The sequence below is a fragment of the Leptonychotes weddellii genome, chromosome 3, assembly GCF_054177405.1.
Source record: "Leptonychotes weddellii isolate Sample4059 chromosome 3, ASM5417740v2, whole genome shotgun sequence".
NCBI classification, from domain to species: domain Eukaryota; kingdom Metazoa; phylum Chordata; class Mammalia; order Carnivora; family Phocidae; genus Leptonychotes; species Leptonychotes weddellii.
The window spans coordinates 102,559,710-102,579,864 of record NC_138371.1 but is presented as its reverse complement, the minus strand read 5'-3'; the positions used below and the strand labels follow the sequence as shown (position 1 = coordinate 102,579,864).

Genomic DNA, 20,155 nt, shown 5'->3' with positions numbered 1-20,155 from the left:
CTAGCATTCTTTCACTTTAAGAACTCCCTTTACCATTTCTCATAAGGCAGGACCAGTGGTGATGAATTCCCTTAGTTTTTGTTTGGGAATGTATCTCTCCTTCATTTCTGAAGGGCAGTTTTGCTGGGTTTATGCTATATTGTGATTTATAAGAAATACGTATTTGGTGTTTGCCCACTGTTCCTGGCTTACATCTCCCCAAACCCTTGGAATTTCCTAAGTGATGAGAGTGATAAAGGTGTCTTTTGTTATGTTAATGAGGCAAGTTTTGGATGCCGCCTAAGAAGGGGGGCTGGTTGCCAGGAGAATCAACCATGTGACCAGAGACTTAGAACTTTCAGTTCTGCCCCCAGACTTCTGGAAGGGGAGTGGGGCTGGAGACTGAATCAATTGCCAATAGCCAATGATTTTAATCAATCATGCTGGTGTAATGAAGTCACCATAAAAACCCAAAAGCATGGGCTTCGGAGAGCTTCCACATTGGGGAACACATGGAGATGTGGAAGAGTGATGTGCCTGAAGAGGGAATGGAAGCTCTGCACCCTTTCCTCCGACTTTGCCCTATGTATCTCTTCCATCTGGCTATGCCTGAGTTACATGCTTTTGTAATAAACTGGTTCTAGTAAGTAAAATGTTTCTCTGAGTTCTGTGAGCTGCTCTAGCAAGTTAATCAAAACTGAGGAAGGGATTGTGGGAATCTCTGATTTATAGCTAGTTGGTCAGAAGTAAGGTAACATCCTGGACTTAGGGAAACCCCCCTCTTCCCCTTGGAATTGCGTCCAGGAACCCAAAAGAGTAGTATTCTTGGTTGGCAGTTTTTCCTTTCAGCACTTTGAATACATCATCCCACTCCCTCCTGACCTCATGGTTTCTGCAGAAAAGTCTCCTGATAGCCCTATGGGGGGTTCCCTTATATGTGATGAGCCATTCTTCTCTTGCTGCTTTCAAAATTCTCTCCTTGTCCTTGATTTTTAATGTTTGGATTATAATGTGTTTTGGAGTAATCATCTTTCAACTGATCTTGCTTGGGGTCCTTTGAACTGCCTGCACCTGGATGTCCATCTTTCTCAAGATTTCAGAAAATTTTAGATATTCTTTCTTTCTTTTTTTTTTTTAAGATTTTATTTATTTATTTGACAGAGAGAGAGATAGTGAGAGAGGAAACTCAAGCAGGGGGAGTGGGAGAAGGAGAAGCAGGCTCCCTGCTTGGCTCAATGATGCGGGGCTCAATCCCAGGACCCTGGGATCATGACCCGAGCCAAAGGCAGATGCTTAACAACTAAGCCACCCAGGCGCCCCTAGCTATTATTTCTTTAAATAATATTTCTGCCCTTTTCTCTCCTTTCCTGGGATGCCTGTGATACAAATGTTCATTTGCTTTATGGTGCTCCATAATTCATGTAGGCTTTCTTCACTCTTTTTCATTCTTTTTCTTTTTGTTCCTCTAACTTCAAATGTCTGTCTTAATTCTTTCTTCTGCATGATCAAGTCAGTTGTTGAAGCTCTGTCTTGAATTTTTCAGTCTGTCATTGTATTCTTCAGCTCCAGACTTTGTTTGGTTCTGTTTTATGATTTGTATTTCTTTATTAAACTTCTCATTTTGTTCATGTATTGTTCTCCTAATTTCATTTAGTTGTTTTTCCATGTTCTCTTATATTATATTGGGTTTCCTTAAGATGATTATTTTGAATTGTCAGGCAAATCATAGATCTCCATTTCTTTGGGGTCAGTTACAGGAGCTTTATTAGTTTCCCTTGGTGGTGTAATGTTTGCCTAATTCTTCATGATCCACATAAACCTTGCATTGGTATCTGTGCACCTGAAGGAGCAAACACAGACTAATTTTTACAGACTAGTGTGGCAGGCTCCCTGGCTGATGGGATTACCTCTGGAATCATAGTTGTGCAGGATTGAAGTCAATTTCAAGACTGTTGTTGGGTCTATGGTGTGGTCTGCAGTTGACATTCTTGTTACCAGGGGTCAGACAGGTGTGGATCATGTCTGGTCCCTGGGTGGCTGGGATTGCTTCAGTACCTTGTTCAGTAGGGTAGCCTGGGACAAGATGCCACTTCACAATCCACAGTTCCTCAGTCAGCAGACCTATTACCAGGTGTGTGGATGGGTGCAGCTTCCACTAGGTCCCTGAGAAGGCTCCTGCCTAGTTGATGGATGAGTCCCTGGGAGGGCAAGATTGACCCTGGACTACAGGTTGAGAGGAGCTGGAACTAAGCTGCAGAACTGTTTCAGGTTTCACAGCCACAACTGAGATCTGCAGACCTGGCTCTAAATGTGCAGATGATGATGTCTCCCATGAGGTCTCCGGGTAGGTTGAGTGGTCTCTGATCATGGCTGGAGGGGCTGAAGCAGAATATAGGGCCCTTTCTGGAGCTCCCAAGGTGCAGACATGAGTATCCAACAGGTCCTATGCCAATGGGACTGCTCGTGGACTGCAGCTAGGAGGGGGCTAGAGCTGAGAATAGGGCCCTTTCAGAATCTTCAGGGTTGTAGATGGAAGTGTCTCCTGCTGGGTCCCTGGAATCACGGGTCTGCTTATAGATTATGACTGTTAGGAGGCTGGAGCCAAGTAGAGGGTGCTTTCGGGATATCTGGGGGCACAGATGGTGTCTGCAGCCAGGACCATGGTCAGCAAGTCAGCTGCCTGGGGATAAACCTGCCTTCTCAAAATGGTTCTCTTTAGTCTTGGGCTGCACTGGGGTTTCAAAATCTCCTAACTGGACCCCAAAACTCCCACATGGCACTTTGCCTGTGGATAGATGTCATATAATTGTTATTGGGGGAGGATACATGTAAAGGACATCTTGTTTGGCCATCTTGCTGATGTCACTCTCAATTTTTATTCTAATATGAAGAGACTCCTCATCATAGACACACAAATTGTCTTATGGCCATAAATAATTTTGTATCTACTTTTACAGTATTAATATTTTAAAACTATAAAAATATACAGACTAACCAGTGTAATGTCTGAAGGCATATTTTGGTTTTGGTGGGGATTAAGGTAGAAACTACAGTCATAGAGAAACATGCCACATGAGGGACTTGGTTGAAACCTCATAAGTTTGTCATGCCTGATTTCATAAGTATTTTTAGTTGTAAAATCTTGGGGTGGTGAGGCCGCCTGGGTGGCTCAGTTGGTTGGGCGACTGCCTTCGGCTCAGGTCATGATCCTGGAGTCCCGGGATCGAGTCCCGCATCGGGCTCCCTGCTCGGCAGGGAGTCTGCTTCTTCCTCTGACCCTCTTCCCTCTCGTGCTCTCTCTCTCTCATTCTCTCTCTCTCAAATAAATAAATAAAATCTTTAAAAAAAAAAAAAATCTTGGGGTGGTGAGAGCTCATTTTGTAATGCTAGTTTTTCAGAACTATCAGTAATTTCCAAATTTAATTAATCTATTCTGAAATATTTTTTCAATAGTGTCTCCCATTTTTTTTTTTTAAGATTTTATTTATTTATTTGAGAGAGAGAGAATGAGAGACAAAGAGCACGAGAGGGAAGAGGGCAGAGGGAGAAGCAGACCCCCTGCTGAGCAGGGAGCCCGATGCGGGACTCGATCCCGGGACTCCAGGATCATGACCTGAGCCGAAGGCAGTCGCTTAACCAATTGAGCCACCCAGGCGCCCAGTGTCTCCCATTTTTAAGTAAGAAGGACTATACCTCACTTTCTTTTTCTGGATGTCTTTCAACCCACATTCTTGGGGGATATGCGTCAGACAAACCAATGTGAAGAGAGAATCCATCACTGTCTAAGGAGCTATCTTCCATGGTGCTAATTACAGCTTTGCAGTCTGTGCGCTACAAAACAAACAACAATGACAACATAGTAAATAATGGAATAATGCCATATGATCAATTTGCAGTTACCTGTCAGTGGCAAACCCTTGCATAATTTATCTAACTCCATCAAGAATCAACAAGGTAGTAATAAATTCAAAATTATGAAATTTTTAGAAGTCATGACCATTATCATATCAGTTACCCTCCTGAAATGCTAAGGTTGATGTACACAGACCAATTGAGAAGTCTGAGACAGTTTCAAATCCTGGATCCAAAGATTATAGATCTATGTTTTCAGGTAGAACTATCTGGATATAGCAGTAAGTACACTAGAACTTAGTGTAGTAAAAATAGTAAAATAGTAAAAATAGAAAATAGTAAAAATAGAAAATTCAATAGAAATCTTATAATTATGCCTTATTTTTAAATTAAGTTTTCATAAATATAAAATAACTTTTGAAAATGTGGATGATAAGCTTTAAAACAATAAAGGCAATATGATAGATTGTAAAATGGCCATAAAGTCTTTCTTTTTCTTTTAAAGATTTTATTTATTTATTTGAGACAGAGAGAATGAGATACAGAGAGCATGAGAGGGAGGAGCGTCAGAGGGAGAAGCAGACTCCCCGCCGAGCAGGGAGCCCGATGCGGGACTCGATCCCGGGACTCCAGGATCATGACCTGAGCTGAAGGCAGTCGCTTAACCAACTGAGCCACCCAGGCGCCCTGGCCATAAAGTCTTTCCATCCCTGTGTGCTTGCCCCTTTGCAATGTGACTTTGCATCTCTTCCCGTCAGGAGGTAGCACCTATTTCTCTGCCCTTGAACCCAAAGTTGGCCAATGTGACTTGCTTTGGTCAATCGGATATTGGCAGATGTGATGCAAGAGGCTTGGAAAACGTTGGTGCAATGGGGCTTGCCTTCCTCTGTTGCTACTGAGAACTTTTCCACTAACTATATGAATGAACCTGAGCTAACCTGCTGGATGAAGAGAGACATGGTTATCACACCAACTGACACCAGGCCAACTGCCAGGTATTAGAATAAGCCCATTCTAGACCATCCTGTCCCAGTCAAGCCAGTGCAGGCCATTAGAACTGCCCAGCCAATTCACAAAACTGTGTGAAATAACAAATGTTGTTGTTTTAAACAATAAGGTTTCAAGATTATTTGTTACACAGCAGAAGCTATCTGATGCAGAGGGTCTCTTGTTCAGGATGGACTAAATGTATGTGTTTACCTGCATTCCTAGCAAAATCCTAAAATTCTCTACCATAAAAAGGAACCAATTAAAGGGTATAAGCCCATAAAGATATTGAGAATAGGATCAAAGACAACAGCAGTTGAGAGATGTCAACAAATTTTAAAAAGATGGAAAGTTGATAGAGGCATGACAAGTGACTCAGCTAGAGTGGAGGAAGCTACTACCTGGGTCTGGTGGAGGACTACAGCAACCCAGTAAGGCTCATACCCTGGGGGTACTGCAGAACATAGTGGTTGACTTAATGCAGGCCCTGTCTCTGCCAAAGTAGCCAAGCAGCTAGCACCAATAGTTAGCACCCTGTTCTCTCATTAAAGGAAACTAAAGATTCATTTCTTAGAGAAATTCAAGCAAATAGCATCCACACTGGGGAATCTGAGGCATAAAAAAGCATAGGAATATAGGGCTGCAAACTGGGGAATGAAGTCAAAGGTGGCATCCTAACGTGTGGGCCTCTCAGTCACTCTCCCCAGTCATACTTTATGAATAACTAGAGGTGTTCTGAATGACCACAGAAGGGCTAAACCACCACCACGAGACTCACCACCAAACAGCCAGCCAGCTGCCTGGGCCTCTAGGGCAGGGTCTTTGGTCCACTCGCTTCACCCACCTCAGAGCATCTAACTAGCTTTCTTGTGTCTCAGTTAGAGATGAACACAGAGAGGTCACCCAGGCATTTGAGGAAAAGCCTCTAACACAAAATATAGAGACTGAAAAAAGAAAAAGCCAGAAGAAGAAAAAAGGAACTCAAAGAAAAAAGGCAGAACACAGGGAAGAGAAGAAAAAATATATCATGTTTTCAGAGAGACAAGAAAGAGAAGATAATGCACCCATGAAACACACAAAGATGCTATAAAAAAGGAATACTTACAGAACAGAAAAGAGTTTTTACAAATTAAAAAATGAGAACTAAAACACAAATTTCAGTAGAATGGAATTTAAAATTGAAAATATCACCCAGAAAGTAGAACAAGGAAACAATACAATGGTCAACAGGAGAGAAAAAGAGAGAAAACAAGAGGCTCAATCCAGGGGACACCTGATTGAAAGGCAATGCAAAAGATGAAGGAAAGAGGAACAATTTATTTTTAAAAATTATTAAAAAATTTCCCAGCACAATGAATGAATATCACCTTTTTTTTTTTTAAGATTTTATTTATTTATTTGACAGAGAGAGACATAGTGAGAGAGGGAACACAAGCAGGAGGAGTGCGAGAGGGAGAAGCAGGCTTCCCGCAGAGCAGGGAGCCTGATGCGGGACTCAATCCCAGGACCCTGGGATCATGACCTGAGCCGAAGGCACACGCTTAACGACTGAGCCACCCAGGCACCCCAAGAGATCTGAAATTCTTGAAGAATTTGAAACAAAACAAAACAAAACAGACTACATACAAAGAATGGGGGATAAGAATAGCATTTAACTTCTCAAAAGTAACACTGGAAGCTAGAAGATAATGTTTTTGATATTCTGAGGAAGATGACTTTCAACCCAGGATTAAACACCTCAGCAAATGATCAGCATTCACACATGGAATAAGGATAGCTCCAGACATTGCTGCCCACAAGCTCAGGAAATTAATGGAAGGTGTGCTCTGCCAAATGGAGGGGAAAAAAACAAGAAAAAGGATAAAGAGGAAAAGCCCTACAAAGGAGAATCATAAAGAAAGGCCCTGGGACAACAGCTGTCGTGTGGTAATGAAGCTGCACTGGAGTGGAGAGAGAGAAGGGAGGAAGGTCTCAGGGTAAAAACATTATCTGAATTATTGGGAGCATTCAACAGTGACCAATAGTATTCTAAAGAGTTTTAATCTATGTCTGAGTGAGGTTAGTGGAGATATAAGAGAATTAAATTTTCATCTACCACAACAGGAAATCAAAAAATAATTTTGAATCAGATGAATCAAGAACAAGCAGTAAAAAAACCCTGAGCATTTACAACTTTGGAGGCCACCAGAAAGGAGGTAAAATATTTAAAGTGGTTCACTGTCTCTAGAGGCTGGTCTGGATGAGGCAGGGCAGAACCAGGCTGCTGCTTCTTGTGAGAAGCCGTTGTTAGCATTATTTTCTTCTTCTTCTTTTTTAAGATTTTATTTTTTAAGTAATCTCTACACCCAATGTGGGGCTCAAACTCACAACCCCGAGGTCAAGAGTTGCATGTTCCACCAATTGAACCAGCCAGGCTCCCCTGTTGTTAGCATTATTTTTTAACTTTTTAAACCACCTGCATGTATTGCCTTGACAAAATAAAACTAATGCTAAAATAAAAGCTCCTAAAAAATAAAACAAAGATTTACTAACCTTTTGTCTCAGTTTATGTGTATCACTAGAAATGGATTCAATCTCATATGGCATCTCAATGGACATACTCAAAGAGAAGCTACCAAAAAAGAAGAAAAAGTTGTCTATGATCTTAAATATTAAACAAATACTTGTTGTCATTTTATATAATTTTAAGTAAAATTTGAAACCATAAAACTAATGTCCACTGGATGTCTGAAGAGGTTTTATATTTTTGGTACTAACCTTTGTTTTGTTCCTATTTTCTTTATATAAATCTTCTCTACTGTATCCTGTTAAAAGAAAAATATATATGTATAACTAAGTATCTACTGAGTTTCACAATGAGAACTCTAAGCTGAATGTAATGTTACCAAGAGCACAATCTACAGGAGCAACAAGACAGTTGGTCTCACTTCTGAGTAGTGAGACACAGAACATTTGCTCATGGAATGACAGTTAACTTCTAAAATGTAACTGATATCAGGGATAATTTATTACCAATTTAACAGAGATTTTGAACTATACATATTTCTATATGTGGGTATACACATACACATATACATCATACCTCTATATGCATATACACACACACAATTTATATAAATATGTACAAAAGGGAAACAAAGCGTTAACCAGTAGCTTTGGGCTACTATCTCTGGCAATGGAATTAAGGATTGTTTAAATTTTCCTCTTTGGTTTATTTGCACTCTTTATGCTTATCTAAATTCTTCATAATGAACATGTAATACAGACACAAAAATTTTTTAAGTGACTGAACAGAATAAAAATATTATACCTATTGAGCCTAACTGTGTCTTTATTCTTTTCATTTTACAAACATTACATGTATCTAAACGCAGAAATGTCAGTAAAATTGACTTCATGCCAGAAAGATTAGATTTTTTTTCATGTATTATTATTATTTTCTTTTTTAGAGAGGGAGAGAGACAGAAGTGGGAGAGGAGGGGAAGAGGGAGAGAGAGAATCTTAAGCAGGCTCCACGCCCAGCATGGAGCGCAACTCAGGGTTTGATCTCACAACCCTGAGAACATGGACCTGGGCCGAAATCAAGAGTCAGATGCTTAACCAAGTGGGCCACCCAGGTGCCCCTGGAAAGATTAGATTATTTTAGATATTTTTAAATTCCCTATCAATAAATCACTAAAAAAACTTCTTTAAATCTTTCTAAGCATACAAACCTGAAAGTTTTCATTCAAAACTTTGTCCTGTTGCCAGGGTGCCACGGTGGCGGGCATGAAGAAGACAGCCCTGCTGCCTTGGATGCTGAGTTCCGTGATGTAGGTAATTTTGATAAGGACCTTAGCCTTAGGGGGTAGATTTCCAACACTAACAGTAAAAACATCCTGAAATAGAAACACATTTCTCAGCTTTCTACTCAAAAGTGCATCCATTCTATGCTAGTTAATCCCTATTACATGAGCCACTTAAATTACAGTCTGCCAGACTCTTCCTCATAAAATGAGCATAGAATCTACAAGACAAATGGGCATTGGCAGCGCTAAAGGAGAACACTGCTTCCGGTCCCCAGGGGTAGGGCTGGCGTGACATCTACAGGGGGCAGAAGGAAAGGAGGCCCTTTGGGAGCAGGACCTTGCCCTGACTGGGGAGCGTCACCTCTGTCCCCTACACCAGAGGCCCTGCCTGCAGGACTCTGCTGCACAGACAGCCTCCATATAGCCCCTTCTTGAAGAACCTGTAGCCTCTCTGACCTCCACAGCACTTGGCGGCAATCCTCTCAGCAGCCTTAGAGCTAGAGCAGTTTTCACTAACCTGGTCCTCACTTTATCCCTTTATCCTGTAGTTTATTCATCATTTTATTTTTTAGGAAATGTATTTCATTTTATTTTAAAGGGGTATTATAATCACTGCATACGAAGATAAGCTCATGACTGGCTAGGGCAGAAAAAAGGGAGGCTAGATCTATTTTTTCTGATACCTACACAGAGAAACTCTTAACACCCCAAGCATATATTCCAGTCCACTTGGCTGCACTGCCATGAAACTTACTATGTTTAGGAGCATATAATACTAATGATTAATATAAATTTTAGGGGTAAATGATTACTTTTGATATCAAGGATATCCATTTGCCAGGATATCCATTTGCAAGAATATCCAATAAAGAAATGGATTCCAGTGAAGGGATAAACAATGAAGAGATGATTATTTGAACAGTTCATAGTGCTTGTCCTTAAAAGAAGTGCATAAAAGCCTGGGTCTCATTTGAGAGACTGCCACATAATAGTGTGGGGTTTCTGTGTAGGGTATAGATGCAAGATGTCACTTCTGTTACAAGCCGGATAATCTACAAAACCGTAACTTGTCTTGACCTGCCAGGAGGCTGAGTTTCAAGGCAGCCGAGTGAACTCAATTACAAAGAGTGACAAGCCCCTCTGAGGACGACGAGGCACCGGAACTGTGGGGATTCCCCTAAGGGCTCCAGTGGGCTAGCATCTCGGTGCATATGGGGGGAACTCATGTAGGTGAGGAGCGTGGGGAGCACCATTCAGTGCAAGACACATTTCTTCCAATTTTGTCCTCCTTTCTGATATAATGAGTTTTGAAATCTTAGGTGTCCCTACATAATATTCAATCACAAATCATTTTCACCTCAGTCCCTTGGATGTCTAAAGCCACTTTGCTACTCTTCTGATAGTTGGGAACATCATATATATAATATATATAGCATATGTACATTATATATATTATAAACGATAACATGATATGTAATACAGTAATATACATTATGTTTTATATATACACACGTATAATGTTGCCAAGTATAGAAGAATATCATTTTACATGTATATATATATGTATATATGTGTATGTGTGCATATATATATAAAATGTTCCCAACTATTAGCAAATAGAGAATATATAATTTATATATTAAACACATAACACATATGTAATAATATATAATATGTATATAATACATTATATAATTATATTATTAATATAATATATTTTAGAGTGAGGACATCATAGTCACTGGATGGCAAAATACATTCTGGGAGACCCAAAGGCTCTGGTTAGCAATGGTTCTGACCAGACTTTATCCATAGGTAATATCCTTTGTGAAGACTGTTTTCCTGTGGATCATTTTCCTAGGGAAATATATTAGCATCAAGGAGGAAATATGCCGACCATTTCATTTATGACAATAACCCCACACTGTTAAGCGTCAGCCTATTAAATGAACCCCAGGCTTTTATATATACACTTTGGCCAGGGGTAGCATTATTACCTGTTTAACAATGACCTCTTCCTTGCTTATTTCCATTCTGCAAATTGTTATCTTAGATGTCAAAAGCAATCATTTATCCTTTAACTCTATATTAATCTTGAGTAACTCCCCCCACCCAACATCAAATTTTCATGATGCTATGGCAATGTGCCATCCTCAGAGGTAATATCTGAAGCACGTGGCCCTGTCCTCAAAAACAACTAAATATCTACACTGGAGATAATGATTACAAACTGCATGCAATCTAGTATCTGCCAAAGGCATATTTAAAGCATCTTATATTTAAGAAAAGAAATCTAGTGGACATGATAGCTGTTCCTTCTTTCAAATTCTCCATATTTTATCCCTAGGAAAGCAATTAATCAGAAAGAAAAGAATCTGGACCTATCTCAGGACCCTGTAGAAATGTCTTCCTGGGATATGACTTGGTAAAAACTGGATAAATTGCTAGATAAGCTTAGTCCTAGGAAAAATGTATATACAGTGAACCCTTGAATGAAGGTGCTGACCCCTGTGCAGCCAAAAATCCATTTATAACTTTTGAGTCCCTAAAAATTTAACTAGTAATAGCCTACTATTGACCGAAAGCCTTACTGATAACATAAACCGTCAATTACCACACATTTTGTATGTTATATGTTATATACTAAAATCTTACAATGAAGTAAGCAGGAGAAAAGAAAACCATAAGGAAGACAAAATACATTTACAGTGCCATACTGTATTTAACGAAAAAAATCCGCCTACCAGTGTAGATCCAAAGTTCAAAACTGTGTTGCTCAAGGGCCAACTGTATATTACACTCTTTTATCAGAAGATGAAGATTATGTACCCCCAAATGTTTTCTTTTTGTTGTCACTTCTGGGAAACTCAGTTCCCAAGGACAGAAATAGGTCTTCTTATTTGTTTGGCAATACTGACACTGTTTCCTCCTACCTTTAGGTAAGTCAAACGGTTCTGACCAGTTGGACCTTCCCTTGCTAACAACAAGTTAAACTCTAGGCCTAAAATAGCAGAAATTATCCCAGCTTCTACTATGGACTTCATGTTTCAAGTCATATTCCAACTCTTTCTCCCTTCTGGTAAGTATGCTTGACTAATGGATAAATCAAGCCATACGGGTGCATCCTGATCCATCAAGTACGTGCCATGGCCTTGACTGATGGCTTCTCGGTATTCATGGTGGGCTGCTTCCTTCTCTTTAACCTGGAAAAGATTATTTTTATACCAGTCATAATATGAATAATGATTTCAGACTTTAACAAGAAAAACTTCATCAATGTTTATTAAAACCTAGGCAGAACCAGAAAACTAAGAGCCTAAGGTGAATGGAAACTTACATAAAGTGATCATTAAAATATACCTATCTGGTAAGAATTTGGATCAGAAAAGGTCAACTAAAGTGAAATCTCTTTAATTAGTTGGGACCAAAATATTTCAGAGTCAACAGTGAAAAAAAAAAGTTTGATTGGGACTTTATGTTGAACAAAAATAATAAAGTTTATACTACATTTAACAAAATATGAGTTATTATTGCAACTGTGGGCTAATCCTTAGAATAAACAAAGACTGTATCACTTATTATTTCTTTTGGTACAACTTTTCTTAAAAAGTTAACAATGGCGACTGTCGCATCAATTTGACTGTTACAGCAGTATGCAGAGGATCAGTTTTTTGCAAAACTATATAAAGGCTTTACCAATTTTCCATTGTGCCTCTCTTAAAATTTTGATATTGAAATTGCTCTGTTTCGAAATGCTAGGCAAAGAATTTACAAGGCACTGACTGATGAACACTGGACAGGTAGGGACAGAAACCAATTAATCAGGGAGGGATGTTTAAATGGAAGCCAACTATGTTTAAATGCTTGGTTCTGCAAAGAGTATTTCTGTTTTATGATAAGGCTGCTATTCAACCTTATAGCTATGGGGACTCAGGTGAGGAAGATTTGGGTAAATGGGAAACTGACCTTGAATCCAAAGAGCAGTCACAGTGCATTTTCTCCCCTTACCTCTCCTACTATGTGCTTCCCATTGATGAACGCTTCAAAACCACACACAGCTGCCTTATCATCCAAAGGAAAAATATATCTTGCCTCAATGGGCACAGAACTCTGATTGGTGTATGTCTGAAAAACAGTGACCTGAAGAAGAAAAAAAAATCCATATACTTGATGAAACAATATGGAACAACATTTGCAGGAACAACTATTAATGAAAACTATTATGTATATTTTCTTTAAATTCCTTGAATTTTTATCATGTCTCTCAAATTCCCAACCCTGGCCTCAGGAGTTAGAGCATTCTATGATTGCAATGTAGAGTCCATGTCACATTATAAAGCGTACCAGCTGCAACTTTAGGTAATTCATACATCCTTGGCTGGAATAAAAGTCACTAGTATTACAATATTACAAACACTGGCTTAACAGAAGCAATGCAGCTTTCGTTAAGAAGACAAGATAGCCTCTTTATGTGTGGGTCTTGATCCCTCCTTGGTGTCACGTGGGCCCAGACATTACTCCAGAATAGTTCTTATAACTGGTCTGTTTTCAGGTCTTGACATTTCCCTCCTTTACCTCTCTGTACATAGCCCTCCACAGCTTTTTTCATCTATCCTCATCTCTTCCTGTCGACAACTCCTGAATAAACTCTTTTCCACTCCTACCTGCTGTCTCTATTCTTACCAGATTAATTTTACCAAATGGACTCTGTTTATCACATTACTCCCTTGCTTAAGAAAAGGCCAGTCTTTAAACAATTGCAAATTTTTGAAAACCCTAGACATATAATAAACACTAACATTTTAAACATGTGGCAATAATAAGGAAAAAATATTTAGCAATTTGTCATCAATAATCTCTGGGAAAAGTGAAATGAAAAATAAAAGAATAAAGGAAACAAACTTATTCCATAATGCTGTCCACAACTGGATTTATGGTAAGCTGGGTTGCCCCTAGTGTATGTGCTGCACCAGAGAAAAATATTTTAAGGGGCATATATTTAAACAATGTGATTGTCCTCAAATCAACAGTCAGCACCCTCCAGGAGATCAAATCTCTCACAGTTCTGCAAACAAAGGCCTCACTGGCTGGTGACAGCCACCCGCTTACCAGGCTCACCCTGGAACTGGAGGCTGGCTGTGGCCCGAAAGGATCCTATAGGATCCCAGGGTTTCTTGGGTATCTGGGTGACTCTGACCCATCATAGAAGGTCAGAGAGCACCCAGCAGAGGAGCCATGTGGATTGCTGACCAGGAGGACATCACGCACGTTCCCTGTGCATAGAACTCTCTTCATTTCTCTCCTGGGTATCCAGTTTTACCAAACCCTTCAAGGGCACGTATGCTTGACCTGTAAATGCTGGATAGGATCACTGTCTAATTGTCCTTTGGTTTGGGTTCATGTTTTTATCCTGCTCTGTGGATGTCCTGCCTGCATCTAGTTAGCAGGTCTGTTCCCAGGGGTCAGGTCTATGTCAGCTTCACTCTCTCTGTATATCCCATGATATGACTGGGCACTCAGAAAGCAAGAAATTTTCGGTAATGATGACAGAAGTATTTTTACTAGGACTTAGAAGAGAAAATAATACACTGTACTAATTTTTGACATCTTAATTTTCCACCTTCAGATGAAACCACTATTTTAGTTTAGTTATTAAACTAAAAACACTAAACTCATTCCTAGAAGAGTCAAATATGTGAGCCACGAACATACAAGTCCCTGCCGCTGGGCCTCTGCTTGGATTCTCAATGACAATCTACAAGCCAGCTGTCTAATCACAAATTAGTGAAAAATTCACTGCTAAATCATGAGTTATTTATTTATTTATTTTTAAAGATCTTATTTATTTGACAGAGAGAGGCACAGCGAGAGAGGGAACGCAGCAGGGGGAGTGGGAGAGGGAGAAGCAGGCTTCACGCGGAGCAGGAAGCCCAATGCGGGGGTTCGACCCCAGGACCCTGGGATCATGACCTGAGCCGAAGGCAGACGCTTAACGACTGAGCCACCCAGGGGACCCATAAATCATGAGTTATTTTTTGGGCAAAGTTATCCATGGAAAAAGCTTCATCAGGTTTAAAATATCAAATGGTGCAAGTTGTCTAATCCAAAGTAATGTACAGAGGACGTATGGCTCTCCTTGTGACACACTCAGTTTTTTATCTACTGCATGTGAAAAAAATGCCCTATGTCCTTTATATTCATTGTATTTAATAGCCACATGCTGGCTGGCAGATATTATTATTTCCATTTTACATTTGAGGAAACGGAGGCACAAAGAAGTTAAATAATTTCCCCAAGGAAGGAGATAGAAAACAATGAGCAAGGATTCAAAACTAAGCCTCCAAACTCCAAATTCTCTGCTTTACACAATCTATCCCAGGTTGTACTACTGCATAGTGGTTAAAGAGGCTGGACTTGAGAATCAGAATGATCTGGGTTCAAATCTGTGCTTTATCATGTCATTCAATGTCTCTGCATATCAGCTTCCTCATCTAAACAATGGGCATAATCACAGCATTCACCTCATAGAGTTTTGGGGAGGATTAAATATAGCATGTGAAAAACTCAATCCAGAGCCTGACTCATTGGAAGTGGTAACCACTGTGGTCACACATCCCAAGTGGCTCCAAACAGATTAGCATAGGTCAGAACATTTACCATGAGTCCACATCACGGTCTCCCAAGGTCTATAAGGTCTCCCTGAGCTATTTAGGGATATGGGTATGGATCAGAGTGGGCCCGGGAGGCAGCAATCAGACATATGCAAACTGGTACAGATATTATGGGTAGCATGCCCTGTCCCACCCACCATACCCCATTTCCCCAGTTTAAGGTGACCACTACAATTAATCTGATTTCCCTCTGAAGAGAGGGGAATATCATAATACTGGACTCAGATGTTCTAATTTTTCTAAGAGGTCTTTAGTGGGTCAGTGTAGTCCTCAGTGTTTAGGAACCAATGAGGAGGTCAAATCTTAGAAAACAGAGAGCCTTCCCAGTATACTGGCAGCCTGCCTGCACGTTTGCCCATGAACTCTCCTTTCTGTTCCATGACCGCAGCTGCACTAGCTGCATGCTTCTGGCTGAGGCCAAGCACTGCATTTGAGCATTAGCTCTCATCCTCCTCCCCCTACAGAACAGTGCATCTCCAGCAATTCCCCCCTGTGATACTGTGATTTATAATAAGAAACATATATTTTGGTCTTTGTACCTGTTTCTGGCACAGAGCTCCCCAAACCCTCAGAATTTCCTAAGTGATAAGAACAATGTAGGTGTCTTGGTGTTCATAACAGACCCCTTTCAACCACACCTGAGTTTATGTCAAAGAGGTGCCTTTTGAAAAATACCTAAGGATAGGGACTGGTTTCCAAGGGGATTATAGGGTTGGAACTGTCAGCCCCACCCTCGGACCTCAGGGGAGGGGAGAGAGGCTGGAGGTTGAGCTCACTCACTGATGGTCAATGATTTATTAATCAATCATGCCTGTGTTAACCCAAAAAGACAGGCTTCAGACAGCTTCCAGGCTGGTGAACACGTGGAGATTCAGGGCAGTGGCGTGCCTGGACCAGGCAGGGAAGCTCTGTGCCCCTTCCTACACACCTTGCCCTACACGTTTCTTCCAGCTGGCTGTTCCTCGGTTGTATTCTTCTGTAATAACTATTAATGTCGTAAGTAAAATGTTTCCCTGAGTTTTGTGAGCCACTCTAGCAAATCAGTCTAACGCAAGGAAGGAGTCTTTGGAACCTCTGATCTACAGCCGGTCAGCCTTCTAAAGGCTTTCATTTCACTCAGAAATGAGTGAATCCATTCACTCAGTACGGCCTGTGTCCTGATGTGAGCTGATCCCCACACCACCTCTTTAATCCAATCTCCTGCCATGCTTTCCCATTCTACTCTGCTGTAGCCACAGTGGCCTCCTTGATGTCCCTGACCATATCAGGCTTGCTCCCACCACAGGGTCTTTGCACATGCTGTTTTCGTTTTCGCCACCTGGAATGAGTGACCCCTAGATGTCCACACGGTTTAGTCTCCTCTAGGATACATTTTATTTATTTATCATGTGTTTTGCCTAGTCCCCCAGTAAAATGTATGCTCTACAGGGCAGTTTTTCTTTTGTTCATCGCTGTATGCCTAGACCTAGAACAGTCCCTGGTATGTAGTATGTGCTCAGTGAATTGGAAATGCATGTTTTGTTTAATTCATGCGACTATAATCAAATTGTTATTTATCTGTTTAAAGTATCATAAAACCACAAAGAACATACCTGGGCTACGAAGTCTATTATTTTTCCCTTGATGTGAACATCCTCAAGAGGAACTGAATTGCCAGAGACATCCTGCAGGCCAGACTTGATGTTGCTGAAAGGTTTGGCATCTGCTAACTGATAATCTACACATTAAAAATGATAATGTTAGCTTTAAAAACCATCCCTGCACTGTCTGCTTCTGTTACCTCAATCGTTGTTCCTTCCCCTTCCCTTCATACATTATATTTTAGGAAAAACAGACAAGCGGCATCTTATGATTTTCAATAGCCAATGCTGTAAAGTAAGTTAACCCACATGAGAAAAATGGGGGCAGCCTTCATAAGAGACACTCTGCCTTTTTAATCTAGAGACTCTGAGGATTCATCTTGAAAATGTAGAGTCACTCAATTACTTGAAAGACATACATTTAAAAACACACAAGTACACAAAAGTCTTTAAGAATTTATAAGTGTAGTTTATGCATGAATCTAGGTATCTCCATTCCCTGGCCTGTAATTTTGATTGGTCAGTCACTATTACTTATTGTGCCACAAAAGCATGTTGGACCAATATGAGACTCCTTAGACTTTCAATCCAAGGAACACTGGATCAAACTTCTAATACAGCATATGAGAAAAATGTTCCCCTTCTATACCAGGTGCTACAAAAATACACATATAATTAGAAATGTAAATATATACTCTCTTGCCAGACATTTCATTTAATGCTCCCAGAGGAAAAACAGGAGTCATTTTCTTATATGTGAAGTCATACATTTCTGACAAAAAATAATCTGATCACAGTTAAAAATGTTAATGAGTTCTTACAATGCTATTAATAAATATTATAATAGTTTGGGCTTATGATTTTCTGAGAAGCTATCATCCTCTCATATATTTCTACTACTAATATATAAGCTGCATATTACAGTTTTGGGAGTACCTTCGCTTAATGCAGATATTGATCTCATTTGCAACACAGAGAAACTGAGGCCCAAAAAGCTTATGCAGTTTGTTTCATATTGCACAGCCTAGTAAGTGGCAAGTTGATACCTGAACCTGAGCTTCCTGATTCTAAAGCTGTGTCTTCTGTCCACTTCACCAACCCCCATTACACTTTCTGTGCTTCGACATCTTAAATTGCTTCAGTGGGTTTTAGCATCGGCTGTCGGGAGGTGTACGAGCTCAACTTAGGCATATTAACGAAGTAATATGTGATTCTGAGATCACTTAAGCTCTCTTAAGTATCCTGGTTTTTACTTTTACAAAATAAAACAGGAAATGGAATATTTATATATGAAGTCATAGATACAATTACTGAACATGAGCATAAATTCGTCTAAAAATAAAATGTTGGAGTTCTATAAATACCACATAAGACAGCATTCAAGAAAACTGTCTTACCTTCAACGTTTGAAAAATTTGAAAACTCAGGTCTGTATTCCTCTACTTCAGTAGTATTACAAAGATGAAAGTCCTTTATTTCATCTCCAGATATACAAAATTTAATAATATATTTCATTTTAATCTGATTGGTTTTATATACAACAAATTCATCATCCTAGAACCAACAGAAATGATTAGGTGGAGGGAAAAACCTTTATTGGCAAATGTTCTCATAAAAGCAGAACTGCAGGGGCGCCTGAGTGGCTCAGTCGTTAAGCGTCTGCTTTCGGCTCAGGTCATGATCCCGGGGTCCTGGGATCGAGCCCCGCATCGGGCTCCCTGCTCCGCGGGAAGCCTGCTTCTCCCTCTCCCACTCCCCCTGCTTGTGTTCCCTCTCTCGCTGTCTCTCTCTGTCAAATAAATAAATAAATAAAATCTTAAAAAAAAAAAAAGCAGAATTGCAGGTTTGCTAATTTAGAAAATACTGAATTCAGGGAGTCACAGATATGCAATAATTACTTAAACTTAAGCATATTCAATAAAAACAGGAGCCTCTCTGCCTGTTTCTTGAAACAAATACCTCAAAGTCTGTGGTGACAGTGGCCGTTGCTCGCACCCCATGGACACTGTCGTAACCTGGTGGTGCTTCCGACAAGGAGAAGTCTTTTTTGTTCAAGTCCATGCACTTCCCGAGGGCTACATCACAGACGACCAAGAGCCTCGTGCCATCTGTCTCTCCTGCGTGGGAGTACTTAATACTTGTGCTGCATTGGGAAAGGAAGAAAGCACGTGTTTGTAATTCATGGTCATGGCAACAATATTTTATTATCCATTATCCATCTCTATATGTGAAACACTTTCTAAACGACTGTACTGGTAGAATGTTCCAAATTTTACTGCTATTGAAATATCTCTGAAGATTCAATTTAGAACTTTATTGTTCACTTATTTGTTTAAAACTTTAATGTGAAAAGTACATATGTTGCCTTCTGTTGTGTTAGGCAGTGCTCAAAGTACTTTCTTCCAGGGGTGGATGAATTCCACCGTTTCCCCAAATCTTTATTAATTACTAAAACACATATTTTGGTATGGTAAACACCAAAGTGATGAAAGAGAAGGAAAATTCCCCACTTTTTTAATTAAGCAAATAGATTACTCCTCTGCACTGAAGCTCAGAGAGAACATGAAATAGCAGGTAAATAAGAACTGCTCAAAGGGAAAGATGGGCACTGTATTTCTCACAAAGGCTTCTGAATCCAAATGGAGAAGCAAAAATTTCAAATGACATCTAAGTGAGAGATTTTGTTTTGACTTTCTTCAGGGCTCAGCAGCTTTAAAAAAGCAACTTTTGCAATTAAGGAGCATAGGCTAGGACACCTTCGGGAGCAACATTTTTGGGACAGACCTCTATTTTTCCAAATCAAGACCCAAATGTAAAAGTGTTTGTTCTATCCCCTCTAAGACTTGCCCCCTTTTATTTATAAAAAATATTTTATTTTTAATTTTAATTTTTTTTATTATGTTGTTAATCACCATACATTACTTCATTAGTTTTTGATGTAGTGTTCCATGATTCATTGTTTGCGTATAACACCCAGTGCTCCATGCAGTACGTGCTGTCTTTAATACCCATCACCAGGCTAACCCATCCCCCCACCCCCCTCCTCTCTAGAACCCTCAGTTTGTTTCTCAGAGTCCATAGTCTCTCATGGTTCGTCTCCCCCTCTGATTTCCCCCCCTTCATTTTTCCCTTCCTGCTATCTTCTTCTTCTTTTTTTATTAAACATATATTTTAATGTATTATTTGTTTCAGAGGTACAGGTCTGTGATTCAACAGTCTTACACAATTCACAGCGCTCACCATAGCACACACCCTCCCCAGTGTCTGTCACCCAGCCACTCCATCCCTCCCACCCTCC

The 20,155-nt window shown here is 40.0% G+C and overlaps 1 protein-coding gene across 1 annotated transcript in view; it reads right to left on the bottom strand.

Annotated features, from left to right (window-relative positions):
- Positions 1–20,155, bottom strand: part of PARP4 (poly(ADP-ribose) polymerase family member 4) — a 104,047-nt gene that overhangs the window by 48,977 nt on the left and 34,915 nt on the right. Inside the window, 9 exon segments of the mRNA XM_081814698.1 lie at positions 3,673–3,810; positions 7,351–7,429; positions 7,576–7,622; positions 8,532–8,696; positions 11,723–11,809; positions 12,615–12,746; positions 16,870–16,994; positions 18,255–18,411; positions 18,817–19,000. Coding sequence (XP_081670824.1) covers positions 3,673–3,810; positions 7,351–7,429; positions 7,576–7,622; positions 8,532–8,696; positions 11,723–11,809; positions 12,615–12,746; positions 16,870–16,994; positions 18,255–18,411; positions 18,817–19,000 — 1,114 coding nt within the window.